Source organism: Zosterops lateralis (assembly GCF_965231275.1).
Source record: "Zosterops lateralis genome assembly, chromosome: 29".
NCBI lineage: Eukaryota > Metazoa > Chordata > Aves > Passeriformes > Zosteropidae > Zosterops > Zosterops lateralis.
The window spans coordinates 3,860,334-3,875,262 of NC_139789.1; the positions used below are offsets into that span (position 1 = coordinate 3,860,334).

General features: G+C 52.2%; 1 protein-coding gene across 1 annotated transcript; it reads left to right on the forward strand.

The window, feature by feature from the left end:
- Positions 1 to 829: 829 nt before the first annotated feature.
- On the forward strand, positions 830 to 14,273 carry NR2F6 (nuclear receptor subfamily 2 group F member 6). Its single transcript, XM_083880254.1, has 6 exons — positions 830 to 1,167; positions 9,277 to 9,371; positions 11,115 to 11,666; positions 12,419 to 13,306; positions 13,379 to 14,111; positions 14,184 to 14,273. The coding sequence occupies exons 1-4, from the start codon at positions 845 to 847 to the stop codon at positions 12,691 to 12,693; spliced, it is 1,245 nt and encodes a 414-aa protein (XP_083736380.1). The 5' UTR covers positions 830 to 844; the 3' UTR covers positions 12,694 to 13,306; positions 13,379 to 14,111; positions 14,184 to 14,273.
- The last annotated feature ends 656 nt before the right edge of the window (positions 14,274 to 14,929 follow it).

A 14,929-nucleotide genomic window follows, 5' to 3' on the forward strand; every position in this document is an offset into this window, starting at 1 on the left:
AAAAAATAATTTAAGCCAAAGCAACAGCAAGAAGGTGAAAAAGAGAAACTCGCCCCAAAAAGCGGCGGCGCTTTTTCCTCCTCCTCCTCCTCCTCCTCCTCCTCCTGCAGCGGCTCCGCGGTAAAACTTGCCCAACTCCGAGGGGAAGAACCGGGAGAGGCACCGGGAGGAGAAGAACCGGAGGGGAAGTAGCACCGGGAGGAGAACCGGGAGGAGAACCGGGACCAGAACCGGGACCAGAACCGGGAACAGAACCGGGACCAGAACCGGGAACAGGACCGGCAGCAGGACCCGAAGGGGAAGAACCGGGAGGGGAAGAACCGGGAGCAGAAGCACCGGGAGGAGAAGAACCGGCTGAAGCAGCGGGAGGAGAACCCGGAGAAAAACCGGGAGCAGAGAACCGGCAGAAGAGCCGGGAGAAAAACCGGGAGAAACACCAGGAGGAGAACCGGGAGCAGAGAACCGGGGAAAGAACCGAGAGGAAAACCAGGAGAAGCACCGGGAGCAGAGAACCGGGAGAAAAACCGGCAGAAGCACCGGGAGGAGAAGGACCCGGAGAAAAACCGGGAGAAGCAGCAGGAGGAGAACCCAGAGAAGCACCGGGAGCCCAGATCCGGCAGAATCCCCGGCAGGAGGACCGGCAGCAGGAGCAGCCCCGGCGGGAGGACAAACAAACACCGGCAGAATCCCCGGCAGCAGCCCCAGCCCCGGCAGAATCCCCGGCAGGAGGACCAGAACCGGCAGAATCCCCGGCGGGAGGACAAACACCGGCAGCAGGAGAATCCCCGGGCAGCAGGCACGGCCCCGCTCCATGCGGCGCTGACCCCGCACAGCCCGCACAGCCATGGCCATGGTGGCCGGCGCTTGGGGCGAGCCCAACGGCGGCGGGGCCGGTCCCGGTGGTGGCCCCGGTGGTGGCCCCGGTGGTGGCCCCGGTGGTGGCCCCGGTGGTGGCCCCGAGGAGGCGCCGTCCCCCGGAGGAGGAGGAGGAGGAGGAGGAGGCGGCAGCGATGCGGAGCACGGCGAGGAGGAGCGGGCCGGGGCCGGCGCGGACTGCGTGGTGTGCGGGGACAAATCCAGCGGGAAACACTACGGCGTGTTCACCTGCGAGGGCTGCAAGAGCTTCTTCAAGCGCAGCATCCGCAGGAACCTCAGCTACACCTGCAGGTGACCGGGGGGACAAACGGGGGACAAACAGGGGGACAGCTGGGGGAACACACAGGGGGGATAGGGGGACACACAGGGGGGACCAGGGGGACACCAGGGGGACAGCTGGGGGGACACACAGGGGGGACCAGGGGGACACACAGGGGGGATAGGGGGACACACAGGGGGGATAGGGGGACACACAGGGGGGACCAGGGGGACACCAGGAGGGAACCCGGGGGACACCAGGGGGACAGCTGGGGGGACACACAGGGGGGGATAGGGGGACACACAGGGGGGATAGGGGGACACACAGGGGGGACCAGGGGGACACCAGGAAGGGACTGGGGTAAAACCTGGGGGACACCCGGGGGACAAACAGGGGGACACACAGGGGGCAACAGGGGACACCAGGGGGACACAAGAGGGGCACCAGGAGGGGAAGTGAAGGGGGAAAACCTGGGGGACACCCGGTGGGGACTGGAGGGACACCAGGGGGACACCCGGAGGGGACCCAGGGGACACCCGGTGGGGAAGTGAGAGGGGACCGGGGGGATCCCGGTGCTGGCCCAGTTGGGGGTGAGTGGGGGTCTCGGTGTGGTGGACTGGGGATGTCCCAGTACAAACCAGTGGCTCCCAGTTCAGCCCAGTTTCTCCCAGTTCAGCTGAGGTTCCCCCCCAGTACAGCCCAGGATTCCTGGCCAGTCCCTCCCAGTATCCCCCAGTCCCTCCCAGTATCCCCCAGTCCCTCCCAGTATCCCCCGGTCCCTCCCAGTATCCCCCAGTCCCTCCCAGTATCCCCCGGTCCCTCCCAGTGTCCCCTGGTCCCTCCCAGTATCCCCCAGTCCCTCCCAGTATCCCCCGGTCCCTCCCAGTATCTCCCAGTCCCTCCCAGTATCCCCCGGTCCCTCCCAGTCCCTCCCGGTCCATCCCAGTCCCTCCCGGTCCCTCCCAGTATCCCCCAGTCCATCCCAGTATCCCCCGGTCCCTCCCAGTATCTCCCAGTCCATCCCAGTCCAGCACTGGTTTCCCCCCCAGCCTCAACCTCCTCCATTCCCGGGATCCATCCCGGTATTCCCGGTCCATCCCGGTCCGTTCCCGGTCCATTCCTGGTATTCCCGGTCCATTCCCGGTCCGTTCCCGGTCCATTCCCGGTATTCCCGGTCCATTCCCGGTATTCCCGGTCCGTTCCCGGTCCATCCCGGTCCATCCCGGTCCATCCCGGTGCCGTGGCCGCTCCCGGCATTCCCGCGGGGCCCGTGACTCACCCCCGGGCACGGCCGGATCCAGCGGGAGCCGCGGGAATGCCGGGGAAATACCGGGAGCCCCTGGAATACCGGGAACGGGGATTTGGGGGAATACCGGGATCCAGGGAAATACCGGGAGCAGGGATCCTCTGGAATACCGGGAGCAGGGAGCCCTTGGAATAACGGGAGCAGGGATCTGGGGGGATACTGGGATCTGGAGTACCGGGAGCAGGGATACTCTGGAATACCGGGAGCAGGGATTGGGGGGAATACCAGAATCTGGAATAACAGGAGCAGGGATCCACTGGAATACCGGGAGCGGGGATCCGGGGGAATACTGGGATCTGGAATACCAGGAGCAGGGAACCCCTGGAATACTGGGATCCAGGATCTGGGGAACTGGGAGCCCCTGGAATACCGGGAACAGGGATCTGGGGGATAACAGGATCCAGGATAGTGGGAGCAGGGATCTGGGTCAATTCCAGGATCCGGAATACCGGGAGCAGGGATACTCTGGGATACCGGGAGTGGGGATACTGGGAGTGGGGATCCTCTGGAATACCAGGAGCAGGGAGCCCCTGGAATAACGGGATCCGGGGAACCGGGAGCTCCTGGAATACCGGGAGCAGGGATCTGAGGGAATACTGGGATCCAGGATAGTGGGAGCAGGGATCTGGGTCAATACCAGGATTTGGAATACTGAGAGCAGGGATCCAGGGAGAAAATGGGATCCACCGGGATACCAGGAGCAGGGAGCCCTTGGAATTCCGGGATACTGGGAGCAGGGATCCAGGGGAATACTGGGATTTGGAATACTGGGAGCAGAGGTCCACCGGGATACTGGGAGCAGGGATCTGGGTCAATACCAGAATCTGGAATACTGGGAGCAGGGATCTGGGGCGATACCGGGAGTGGGGATCCTCTGGAATACCGGGAGCAGGGAGCCCCTGGAATAACGGGATCTGGGGAACTGGGAACTCCTGGAATACCAGGGGCAGGCTTCCGGGGGAATACGGGGATACAGGATACCGGGAGCAGGGATCTGGGTCAATACCAGGATCCGGAATACCGGGAGCAGGGATACTCTGGGATACCGGGAGCAGGGATCCAAGGAGAAACTGGGATCCACCGGGATACTGGGAGCAGGGAGCCCCTGGAATTCTGGGATACTGGGAGCGGGGATCTGGGTCAATACCAGGATCCGGAATACCGGGAGCAGGGATACTCTGGGATACTGGGAGCGGGGATCTGGAGGGATAACAGGATCCAGGATACCGGGGGCAGGGATACTCTGGGATACCAGGAGCAGGGAGCTGGGGAAATACTGGGATACCGGGAGTGGGGATCCAGAGAGAAACTGGGATCCACTGGGATACTGGGAGCAGGGAGCCCCTGGAATAACGGGATACTGGGAGCAGAGATCCAGGTCAACACCAGGAGCAGGGATCTGTCGGGATACCGGGATCCACCGGGATATCAGGAATAGAAATCCACTGGAATAGCAGGAGCAGGGATCCACTGGAATACCAGAATCCGGGATAATGGGAGCAGGGATCTGGGGGGATACTGGGATCCACCGGGATGTCGGGAGGAGGAATCCACTGGAATACCAGGAGCAGGGATCCGGGTCAATACTGGGAGCAGGGAGCCCCTGGAATTCCGGGATCTGGGATATGAGGAGCAGGGATCTGGGTCAGTACTGGGAGCAGGGATCCGTCGGGATACTGGGATCCACTGGGATGGCAGGAGGAGGAATCCAGGGAGAATACTGGGAGAAGGGATCTCCCGGGATATCAAGATCCACTGGAATACCAGGAGCAGGGATCCAGGGGAATACCAGGATTCACTGGGATATTGGGAGTGGGAATCTTCTGGAATTCCGGGATACTGGGAGCAGAGATCCGGGTCAATACTGGGATCAGGGATCCAGTGGGATACTGGGATCCACTGGGATTTTGGGATCAGGGAGCCTCTGGAATTCCGGGATTCCAGGAGCAGGGATCCTCTGGAACACCGGGATCTGGGATCACTGGGGAGCTCCAGGATGGAATTTCCGGGAAGTTTGGAATTCCCAAAGTTTGGAATGAGGGAGTCTCCAATCCCAGGCTGCTCCCGGAGAACGGAATTCCCAAAATTCTGAGTGTCCCCATTCCCTCATCCTGAATTCCCAAAATTCTGAGGGTCCTCATTCCCAAATTTCTGAGGGTCCCCATTCCCTCATCCCGGCTCAGCGAGGGCTCTGGAATTTTTGGGAGAAGAAAAAATCTGGATCCAATCTGGGCTGGAATCAGCTCCTGGGCCTAAAATTATCCCGGATTTTTCCCAATGGATAAAATCACTTGGAAAATTCCCACCAGGGCCTTGGAATTCTGGGAAAAGCTCCCACAATTATCCCAGATTTTTTTTCCAATGGATAAAACCACCTGAAAATTTCCCACTGTGGCATTGGGATTTTGGGAAAAGCTCTCAAAAATTTTCCAAGATCTTTCCCAGTGGATAAAAACACCTGGATAATTCCCATTGTGGCTTTGGAATTTTGGGAAAAAAACTCTCCAGAATTATCCCAGATTTTTCCCAATGGATAAAAACACCTGGAAAATTCCCATTGTGGTTTTGGAATTTTGGGAAAAACTCCCTAAAATCATCCTGGATTTTTCCCAATGGATAAAAATATCGGGATAATTCCCACCAGGGCCTTGGAATTTTGGGAAAAGCTCCCAAAAATCCTCCCGGATTTTCCCAATCCCAACAGGAATTCTCTCCAATCCCTCCCCAGCTCCAGGAGCGGCACAAGGCCGGAATTCCCAGCTGGAAAAACCTTCCCAAAAAATCATCCCGGATTTTTTTTCCAGTGGATAAAAACACCTGGAAAAAACAGCCTTGGAATATCAGGAAAAAATTCCCAGATTTTCTCCAGTGGATAAAATCATTGGGATAATTTCCACCAAGGCCTTGGAATTTTAGGAAAAGCTCCCAAAAATTATTCCAGATTTTTTTCCAGTGGATAAAATCACCTGAAAAATTCCCACCACGGCCTTGAAATTTCAGGAAAAACTCCCTAAAATCATCCCGGATTTTTCCAGTGGATAAAAACATCTGGATAATTCCCACTGTGGTTTTGGAATTTTGGGAAAAAGTCCCCAAATTATCCCAGATTTTTCCCAATGGATAAAAACACCTGGAAAATTCCCACCACAACCTTGGAATTTCAGGAAAAACTCCCAAAATTATCCCAGATTTTTTCCAATGGATAAAAATATCGGGATAATTCCCACCAAGGCCTTGGAATTTCGGGAAAATCTCCCAAAAATTATCCAGGATTTTTTTCAATGGATAAAAAACACCTGAAAAATTCCCACCAAGGCCTTGGAATTTTGGGAAAAAAAACTCCTCAAAATAATCCAGGATTTTTCCCAGTGGATAAAACCACCTGGAAAATTCCCACTGTGGTTTTGGAATTTTGGGAAAAAACTCCCAAAATTATCCCAGATTTTTTCCAATGGATAAAATCATTTGGATAATTCCCACCAAGGCCTTGAAATTTTGGGAAAAAAACTCTCCAAAACAATCCAGGATTTTTCCTGGAAATTCCAAAATTAATCCAATAAAATTCCCACTTTGGCTTTGGAATTTTGGGAAAAAAACTCTCCCCCCAAAAAAAAATCCCCTCTGGAATTTTTTCCCCTGGAAATTTGGGAATCTCCACAAGGCCCGGGGTGTGTTAATGATTTAATTAGGGCGGGTAATTAGCGGCGGCGATGATAATTAAAGGCGCTGGGAAGATGCAAATGAGCCCCGCAGGAACAAAAGCGGATCCCGGAGCTTTGTGCCCTTTTTTTTCCCCCTCTTTTGGAAAAGTCAAAAAATTCCCAAGTGATTTCTTGGCTTTTGGAATTTAAAAAAAAAAAAAAAAAAAAAAAAAAAAAAAAAAAAAAAAAAAAAAAGGGGAAAAAAAAAAAATTCCCAAATTCTTGGTGATTCTCGGATAATTTTTTGGCTTTTTGAAATTTAAAACAAAACAAAAACAAAAAGCAAAAAACTCCCCCCCACAAAAAAAAAAAAAAAAAAAAAAAAAACAAAAAAACCCAAAAACAACCAAAAAAAACCCCAAAAAAACACCCAAACAAACAAACAAAAAACCCCCAAAAAACTCACAACAACAACAAAAAAAAAAACCCAAAAAACCAAAAAACAAACAAAAAAAATCCACCAAAAAACCCTCTGGAATATCCCAAATTCCAGCAATTCCCAAATAATTTCCGTTAGGGTTTTGAAATTTAAAAAGAAAATAAAATAAAGGGAAAAAAAAACCCCCTCTGGAATATCCCAAATTCCCTGCGATTCCCAAATCATCCTGGAATTATCCAGGTATTTTTAATCTATTGGGAAAAATCTGGGATAATTTTTGGGGAGTTTTTTCCCCAAAATTCCAAAACCACAGTGGGGAATCACACAGATATTTTTATCCATTGGAAAAAAAATCCAGGATAATTTTTGGGAGCTTTTCCCAAAATTCCAAGGCCCTGGTGGAAATTATCCAGATATTTTTATCCTTGGAAAAAATCCGGGATAATTTTAAGGAGCTTTTCCTGATATTCCAAAACCACAGTGGGGAATCATCCAGATATTTTTACCCATTGAAAAAAATCAGGATAATTTAAAGGAGCTTTTCCTGATATTCCAAAATCACAATCAAGATCACTCAGACAATTTTATCCATTGAAAAAAAAATCTGGGATAAATTTTGGGAGCTTTTCCCAAAATCCCAAAGCCACGGTGGGAATTTTCCAGGTATTTTTATTCATTGAAAAAAAATCAGGATATTTTTAAGGAGCTTTTCCTGATATTCCAAAACCACGGTGGGAATTATCCTGGTGATTTTATCCATTGAAAAAGAAAATCTGGGATAATTTTAAGGAGCTTTTCCAAAAATCCCAAAGCCACGGTGGGAATTTTCCAGATACTTTTATCCATTGGAAAAAAATCCAGGATATTTTTAAGGAGCTTTTCCTGAAATTCCAAAATCACAATCAAGATCACTCAGACAATTTTATCCATTGGAAAAAATTGGGATCATTTTAAGGGGCTTTTCCCAAAATTTCAAGGCCCTGGTGGGAATTTTCCAGGTATTTTTGTTCACTGGAAAAAAAAAAAATCAGGATAATTTTAAGGAGCTTTTCCCAAAATGCCAAACCCATGGTGGGAATTTCCTAGATATTTTTATCCATTAAAAAATATCCAGGATAATTTTTGGGAGCTTTTCCCAAAATTTCAAAACCACGATGGGAATTTTCCATTGTGGATTAACCACTGGAAAAAATCTGGGATTTTTTTGGGCAGTTTTTTTCTGATACTCCAAGGCCCTGGTGGGAATTATCCAGATGATTTTATCCACTGTAAAAAATCCAGAATAATTTTTGGGAGCTTTTCCCGAAGCTCCAAAGCCCCATTGGGGATTTTCCAGGTGTTTTTCCCCCAAATTCATCTGAAATTCCCTTTTTCTGCCCCTATTTATCCCCAGTTCCCATTTTTCCTGTTCAGATTCATCCCAAATTCCCTTTTCTGGCCCAAATTCACCCCAAATTCTCTTCTTGGAAGAAGAGAATTCCATCCTAAATCCCTTTTCTGGCCCCAGTTATTCCCAAATTCCCTTTTTTCCTGCTTGAATTCATCGCCAATTCTCTTTTCCTGCCTCAAATTCTCTTTTCTTCCCCCAAACTCACCCCAAAGACCCTTTTCTAGCTCCAGTTATTCCCAAATTCCCTTTTCCCACCCCTGATTCATCCCAAATTCTCTTTTCCTGATGGGATTCATCCCGAATTCCTGCCCTGATTATTCCCAAATTCCCTTTTCCTGCTCCAAATTCCCTTTTCTGGCTCCAATTATTCCCAAATTCCCTTTCCCCACTCCCAATTCATCCCAAATTTCCCTTTTTTCCTGCTCAGATTTATCCCAAATTCCCTTTTTCTGTCCCAAATTCCCTTTTCTGGCCCCAATTCATCCCAAATTCCCTTTTCCTGCCCCAAATTCCAGCTGGGAAGAGATTTCCAGCTTTGTGACCCCCCCCAGAAATGGGATTGGGGGGGTTGAATGGGGAGAGAATTCCAGGTGGGAATGTGAGCCAGGACCCCTTTTCCAGGGAATTTGGGGAATTTGGGGAATTTTGGGATGAATCCAAGGGCCAGGACCCTTTTTTTCAGGAATTTGGGGAATTTTCAGAAGGAAAGATGAATCCAGGACCCCTTTTCCAGGCTCTGAGGAATTTTGGGAAGTTGGGGGAACCCCTTTTCCAGGGATTTTGGGAATTTTGGGATGAATCCAAAGGCCAGGACCCCTTTTCCAGGGATTTGGGGAAATTTCAGGATAAATCTATAGGATAAGACACTTTTTCCAGGGATTTTGGGAATTTTGGGATGAATTTTGAGAACTGGGGGATGAATCCAGGACCCCTTTTCCAGGAATTGGGGAAATTTCAGGATAAATCTATAGGATAAGACCCTTTTTCCAGGAATTTTGGGAATTTTGGGATGAACCCTTGAGCCAGGACCCCTTTTCCAGGCTCTGAGGAATTTGGGGAATTCCATCCCTTTATCCCAGACTCGTTTCAGGCCCAGCCCTGCAGGAAATCGCTGGAATTCCTGGGAATTCCTTGGAATTCCGGCCCTGGGGAGGGGTGGGAGAGGAGCCCATGGGGATCACCAAGAATTAAACCCCAAAAGTTGTTTTTTTCCTGGTTTTCCAAAGGAAAAAAACCAGAAAAACTCGGGGAAAAGCGGGAAGGGAGGAGTTTGGGAATGGGATTTTTTGGGATTTTTGGGATTTTTGGGATTTTTGGGATTTTTGGGAGGGGTGAGGGGGGTTCTGATCCCGAGAATTCCCACAGATCCAACCGGGACTGTCAGATCGACCAACACCACCGGAACCAGTGCCAGTACTGCCGCCTCAAGAAGTGCTTCCGAGTGGGGATGAGGAAGGAAGGTACGGAAAAAAATTCCCAAAAATCCTGAGGAATCCCGGGAATTCTGGTTTTTGGGAAAAATCCCTGTTTTTCTACCTTTTTGGGGGATTTTTTTGGGATTTTTTTGGGAATTTTTGGGTTTTTCCTCCTTTTTGGAGTTCGCCTGGAGTTGGGTTTGGAGCTTTGGGGTGGGATGGATTCCTGGATCCGTGGAAATCCCTAAAAATCCCATGACCAAACACATGGTAAAACTCTCCATGGGGCACCACGATCCATATGGGATGGGGATGAAAATCCAGTGGGATTCATTGGGATCGGAATGAAAATCCAGTAGGATCCATGTGCGGTTAGGACGAGAATCCAATAGGATCAATGTGGGATCGGGATGAAAATCCAGAACGATTCTTTGGGATTGAGATGAAAATCCAGTAGTATCTCTGCATGGGATTGGGATCAAAATGCTCAAATAGGATTGATGTGGGATCTGGATGAAAATGGTGTAGATTTCTTTAGGATACCGATGACAACCCAACACCATCCCAATCCTTCCTCTCCCCCCCAGCCGTGCAGCGGGGCCGCATCCCCCCCAGCCACTCCAGCAGCAGCCCCAACCCCATCCCGCCCTCGGGATACCCCAACGGGCAGCCGGTGTCAGAGCTGATCTCGCAGCTGCTCCGGGCCGAGCCCGACCCCGCCGCCCGCTACGGCTCGCACTGTGCCCAACGGGGCTGGGATGGGCCTGGGAACTGCTCCTGGTGCCCCAAAACCGGGATTGGGGTCACCCCGATGGGTTTGTCCATTGGGAAGGAGAGCAGATGGATTTGGGGAACTTGTGCTATCCCAAATGCCCTTTTCTCCATGGCCAAACACCTGGCAAAGCTCTCCATGGGACACCAGGATCCATATGGGATGGGGATGAAATTCCAGTGGGATTCATTGGGATTGAGATGAAAATCCAGTGGGATCCATGTGCGGTTGGGATAAAAATCCATTAGGATTGGTGTGGGATCATGATTAAAATCCAGCAGGATCCATATGGGATCAGGATGAAAGTCCAGTTGGTTTCTTTGGGATTGAGATGAAAATCCAGTAGGATCTTTGCATGGGATCAGGATGAAAATGCTCTAATAGGATTGATGTGGCATTGGGATGAAAATGCTGTAGATTTCTTTAGGATTGGAATGATGATCCAACACCATTCCTTCCTCTCCAGCCGTCCAACGGGGCCGCATCCCCCCCAGCCACTCCAGCAGCAGCCCCAACCCCATCCCGCCCTCGGAATACTTCAACGGGCAGCCGGTGTCGGAGCTGATCTCGCAGCTGCTCCGGGCCGAGCCCGACCCCGCCGCCCGCTACGGCTCGCACTGTGCCCAACGGGGCTGGGACGGGCCTGGGAACTGCTCCTGGTGCCCCAAAACCGGGATTGGGGTCACCCCGATGGGTTTGTCCATTGGGAAGGAGAGCAGATGGATTTGGGGAACTTCTGCTATCGCAAATGCCCTTTTCTCCATGGCCAAACACCTGGTAAAGCTCTTCATGGGACACCAGGATCCATATGGGATGGGGATGAAAATCCAGTGGGATCCATGTGCGGTTAGGACGAAAATCCAGTAGGATCAATATGGGATCAAGATGAAAATCCAGTTGGTTTCTTTGGGATTGAGAAGAAAATCCATTAGTATCTCTGCATGGGATTGGGATGAAAATGCTGTAGATTTCTTTAGGATTGGAATGATGATCCAACACCATTCCTTCCTCTCCAGCCGTCCAACGGGGCCGCATCCCCCCCAGCCACTCCAGCAGCAGCCCCAACCCCATCCCGCCCTCGGAATACTTCAACGGGCAGCCGGTGTCGGAGCTGATCTCGCAGCTGCTCCGGGCCGAGCCCTACCCCGCCGCCCGCTACGGCTCGCACTACGCCCAGCAGCAGCAGCAGCAGCCGGCGGCGCAGCAGGGCAGCCTGATGGGCATCGACAACATCTGCGAGCTGGCCGCCCGCCTCCTCTTCAGCACGGTGGAGTGGGCCCGCAACATCCCCTTCTTCCCCGAGCTGCCGGTGTCGGACCAGGTGGCCCTGCTGCGGCTGAGCTGGAGCGAGCTGTTCGTGCTGAACGCGGCGCAGTCGGCGCTGCCCCTGCACATGGCCCCGCTGCTGGCGGCCGCCGGCTTCCACGCCTCGCCCATGTCGGCCGACAGGGTGGTGGCCTTCATGGACCAGATACGGGTCTTCCAGGAGCAGGTGGAGAAGCTCAACCGGCTGCAGGTGGACTCGGCAGAGTACAGCTGCCTCAAGGCCATCGCGCTCTTCACGCCCGGTGAGGGGTCAGGGTGGGGTTGGGCGGGGTTTTTACAAAGTTTGGGGGGTTGGGAATGAGTAGGGAGAGGTTTTCCTGGGTTTTTCCGAAGTTTCTGGGGTTGGGAATGAGTAGGGAGAGGTTTTTCCATGTTTTCCCATTGGTTTGGGGGATTGGGAATGGGGAGGGAAAGGTTTTTCTGGGTTTTTCCAAAGTTTAGGGGGTTGGGAATGGGAAGGGAAGTTTTCCTGGGTTTTTCTGAGGGTTTGGGGGCTTCAGAATGAGTAGGGAAAGGTTTTTCCATGTCCAAGGGTTAGAGGGATTTGGAATGAGTAGGGAGAGGTTTTCACGGGTTTTTCTGAGGGTTTGGGGGCTTAGGAATGAGTAGGGAACAGTTTTTCCTTGTTCAAGGGTTTGGGGTCTTGGGAATGAGTAGAGAGAGGTTTTCCGAGGTTTTTCCAAAGTTTGGGGGATTGGGAATGAGTAGGGAAGGGCTTTTCCATGTCCAAGGGTTTGGAATCTTGGGAATGGGCAGGGAAAGGTTTTTCCATGTCCAGGGGCTAGAGGGATTAGGAATGATTAGGGAGAGGTTTTTCCTGGGTTTTTCCGAGGGTTTGCAGTCTTGGGAATGAGCAGGGAAAGACTTCCAAGAGATTCTCCATGGAATTTCGAGACTTCCCCTCCAAATTCCACCATCCCCCTGTAAACCCCGCGACACCCCCTCTGGATCCCCGTCCCTCTCCAACCCCTGTGTCTCCCCGTTCCTCCCGCAGACGCCTGCGGCCTGTCGGACCCGTCGCACGTGGAGACGCTGCAGGAGAAGGCTCAGGTGGCGCTGACGGAGTACGAGCGCTCCCAGTACCCGGCGCAGCCCCAGCGCTTCGGGCGGCTCCTGCTGCGCCTGCCCGCGCTGCGCGCCGTGCCCGCCGCCCTCATCTCCCAGCTCTTCTTCATGCGCCTGGTGGGCAAGACCCCCATCGAGACCCTCATCCGGGACATGCTGCTGTCCGGCAGCACCTTCAACTGGCCCTACGGGGCCGGGCAGTAGGGCTGGGGTGGACAATAGGGTCGGGGCCATGGACGTTGTGGAGCAACCCCTTGGGAATGGTGGACTTAAGGGTATTTCTCTGGAATTCCGATGACTCCCGGGTCTATGGGAATGGGGCTGTGCCTAAAGGAGTTGTTGTTGGGGTTGTCACCAAAGGTTTTGGGGTCTTGAGGCTGTCCCCAAAGGTTTTGGGGTCCTGGAGTTGTCCCACCGTCCTCATCTCCCAGCTCTTCTTCATGCGCCTGGTGGGCAAGACCCCCATGGAGACCCTGATCCGGGACATGCTGCTGTCCGGCAGCACCTTCAACTGGCCCTACGGGGCCGGGCAGTAGGGCTGGGGTGGACAGTAGGGTCAGGGCCATGGACAGTAGGGTTGGGGACGGATAATAACGATGGATGTTGCGGACCGATCCCCAGGACTGGCGGATTTGGGGGATTTCTCCGGAATTCTGGTGACTCCAAAATCTGTGGGAATGGGGTTGTGCCTGAAGGAGTTGTTGGGTTGTTGCCAAAGGTTTTGGGGTCACAGTGTTGTCTTTGGAAGTTTTGGGGTCCTGGCATTGTCCCCAAAGGTTTTGGGGTCCCGATGATAGGGTCATGGATGGACAGTAGGGTTGGGGATGGATAATAGGGTCAGGGATGGACAGTAGGGTTGGGGATGGACAGTAGGGTCGGGGATGGACAGTAGGGTTGGGGATGGATAATAGGGGTGGAGATGGATAATAAGGTTGGGGATGGATAATAGGGTCAGGGATGGACAGTAGGGTCGGGGATGGACAGTAGGGTCAGGGATGAATAATAGCGATGGATGTTGTGGAGTGATCCCCAGGAACAGTGGATTTGGGGGATTTCTCCAGAATTCCGGTGACTCCTGGGTCTGGGGGAGTGGGGTTGTTGTTGGGTTGTTGCCAAAGGTTTTGGGGTCATGGCGTTGTCCCCAAAGATTTTGGGGGTCCCAGTAATAGGGCTGGGGATGGGCAATAGGGATGGGTGTGGACAATAGGGTTGGGGATGGATAATAGGGGTGGATGTTGTGGAGAGACCCCTCAGGAATGGTGGATTTGGGGGATTTCTCCGGAATTCCAGTGGTTCCCGGGTCCGCAGGAATGGGGTTGTGCCTGAAGGAGTTGTCCCCAAAGGTTTTGGGATCATGGTGTTGTCTCCAGAAGGTTTGGGGTCCTGAGGCTGTCCCCAAAGGTTTTGGGGTCTCAATAATATGGGCGGGGATGGGCAATAGGGTTGAGGATGGCCAGTAGGGTCTGGGATGGATAATAGGGTTGGGGATGGATAATAGGGTTGGATGTTGCGGAGAGACCCCCCAGGAATGGTGGATTTGGGGAATTCTCTGCAATTCTCTGGGCTCCTGGGCCCACAGCAATGGGGTTGTGCCTGAAGGAGTTGTTGGGTTGTCGCCAAAGGTTTGGGGGTCCTGGCGTTGTCCCCAAAAGAGGTCCCAAGAAGTTTTGTGGTCTTGATGTTGTCCCCCAAAGGTTTTGGGGTCCCAGTATTGTCCCCAAAAAGGTCCCAATGTTGTCCCCAATCGTCTTTGGGTCCAGCATCGTCACTGGAATTTGTGGGGTTCCAGCATCGTCCCCAAAGGTTTTGGGGTCCAGGAAGTCCCAATGTTGTCCCCAAAGGTTTTGGGGTCATGGCGTTGTCCCCAGAATTTGTCCCCAAGGATGGAAGGGACACACAGATAAGGGGACAGAGCCGAGATTTTGGGATTCAGGATTTCAGGATTTGGGAATTCCGGATTTGGGATTTGAGGATTTCAGGATTTGGGATTTTAGGACATTCATGGCCAATGGAATCTTGGCTCTGCCATATAATCCCGTTAATTAATGCCAATTAAAGACATTTCCTACAACCTCAGTGGTCTGGAATGAGCCAAGATACGGGACTTCAGGATTTGGGATTTGGGATTCCCGGATTTGGGATTCCAGGACAACTTCCCGGCCAATGGAATCTTGGGTCCACCATATAAACTCGTTAAGTAACTCCAATTAAAGACATTTCCTACAACCCCGGCGGTCCGGAACGAGCCAGGATTTGGGATTTCGGGATTCCAGGATGAATTCCTGGCTGATAGAATCCTGGCTCAGTCATATAAACCCGTTAATTAACTCCAATTAAAGACATTCCCTACAATCCCAGGGGTCTGGAATGAGCCAGGATTCAGGATTTTGGGATTTCAGGATTTCAGGATTTGGTATTTCAGGATTTCAGGATGATTCCC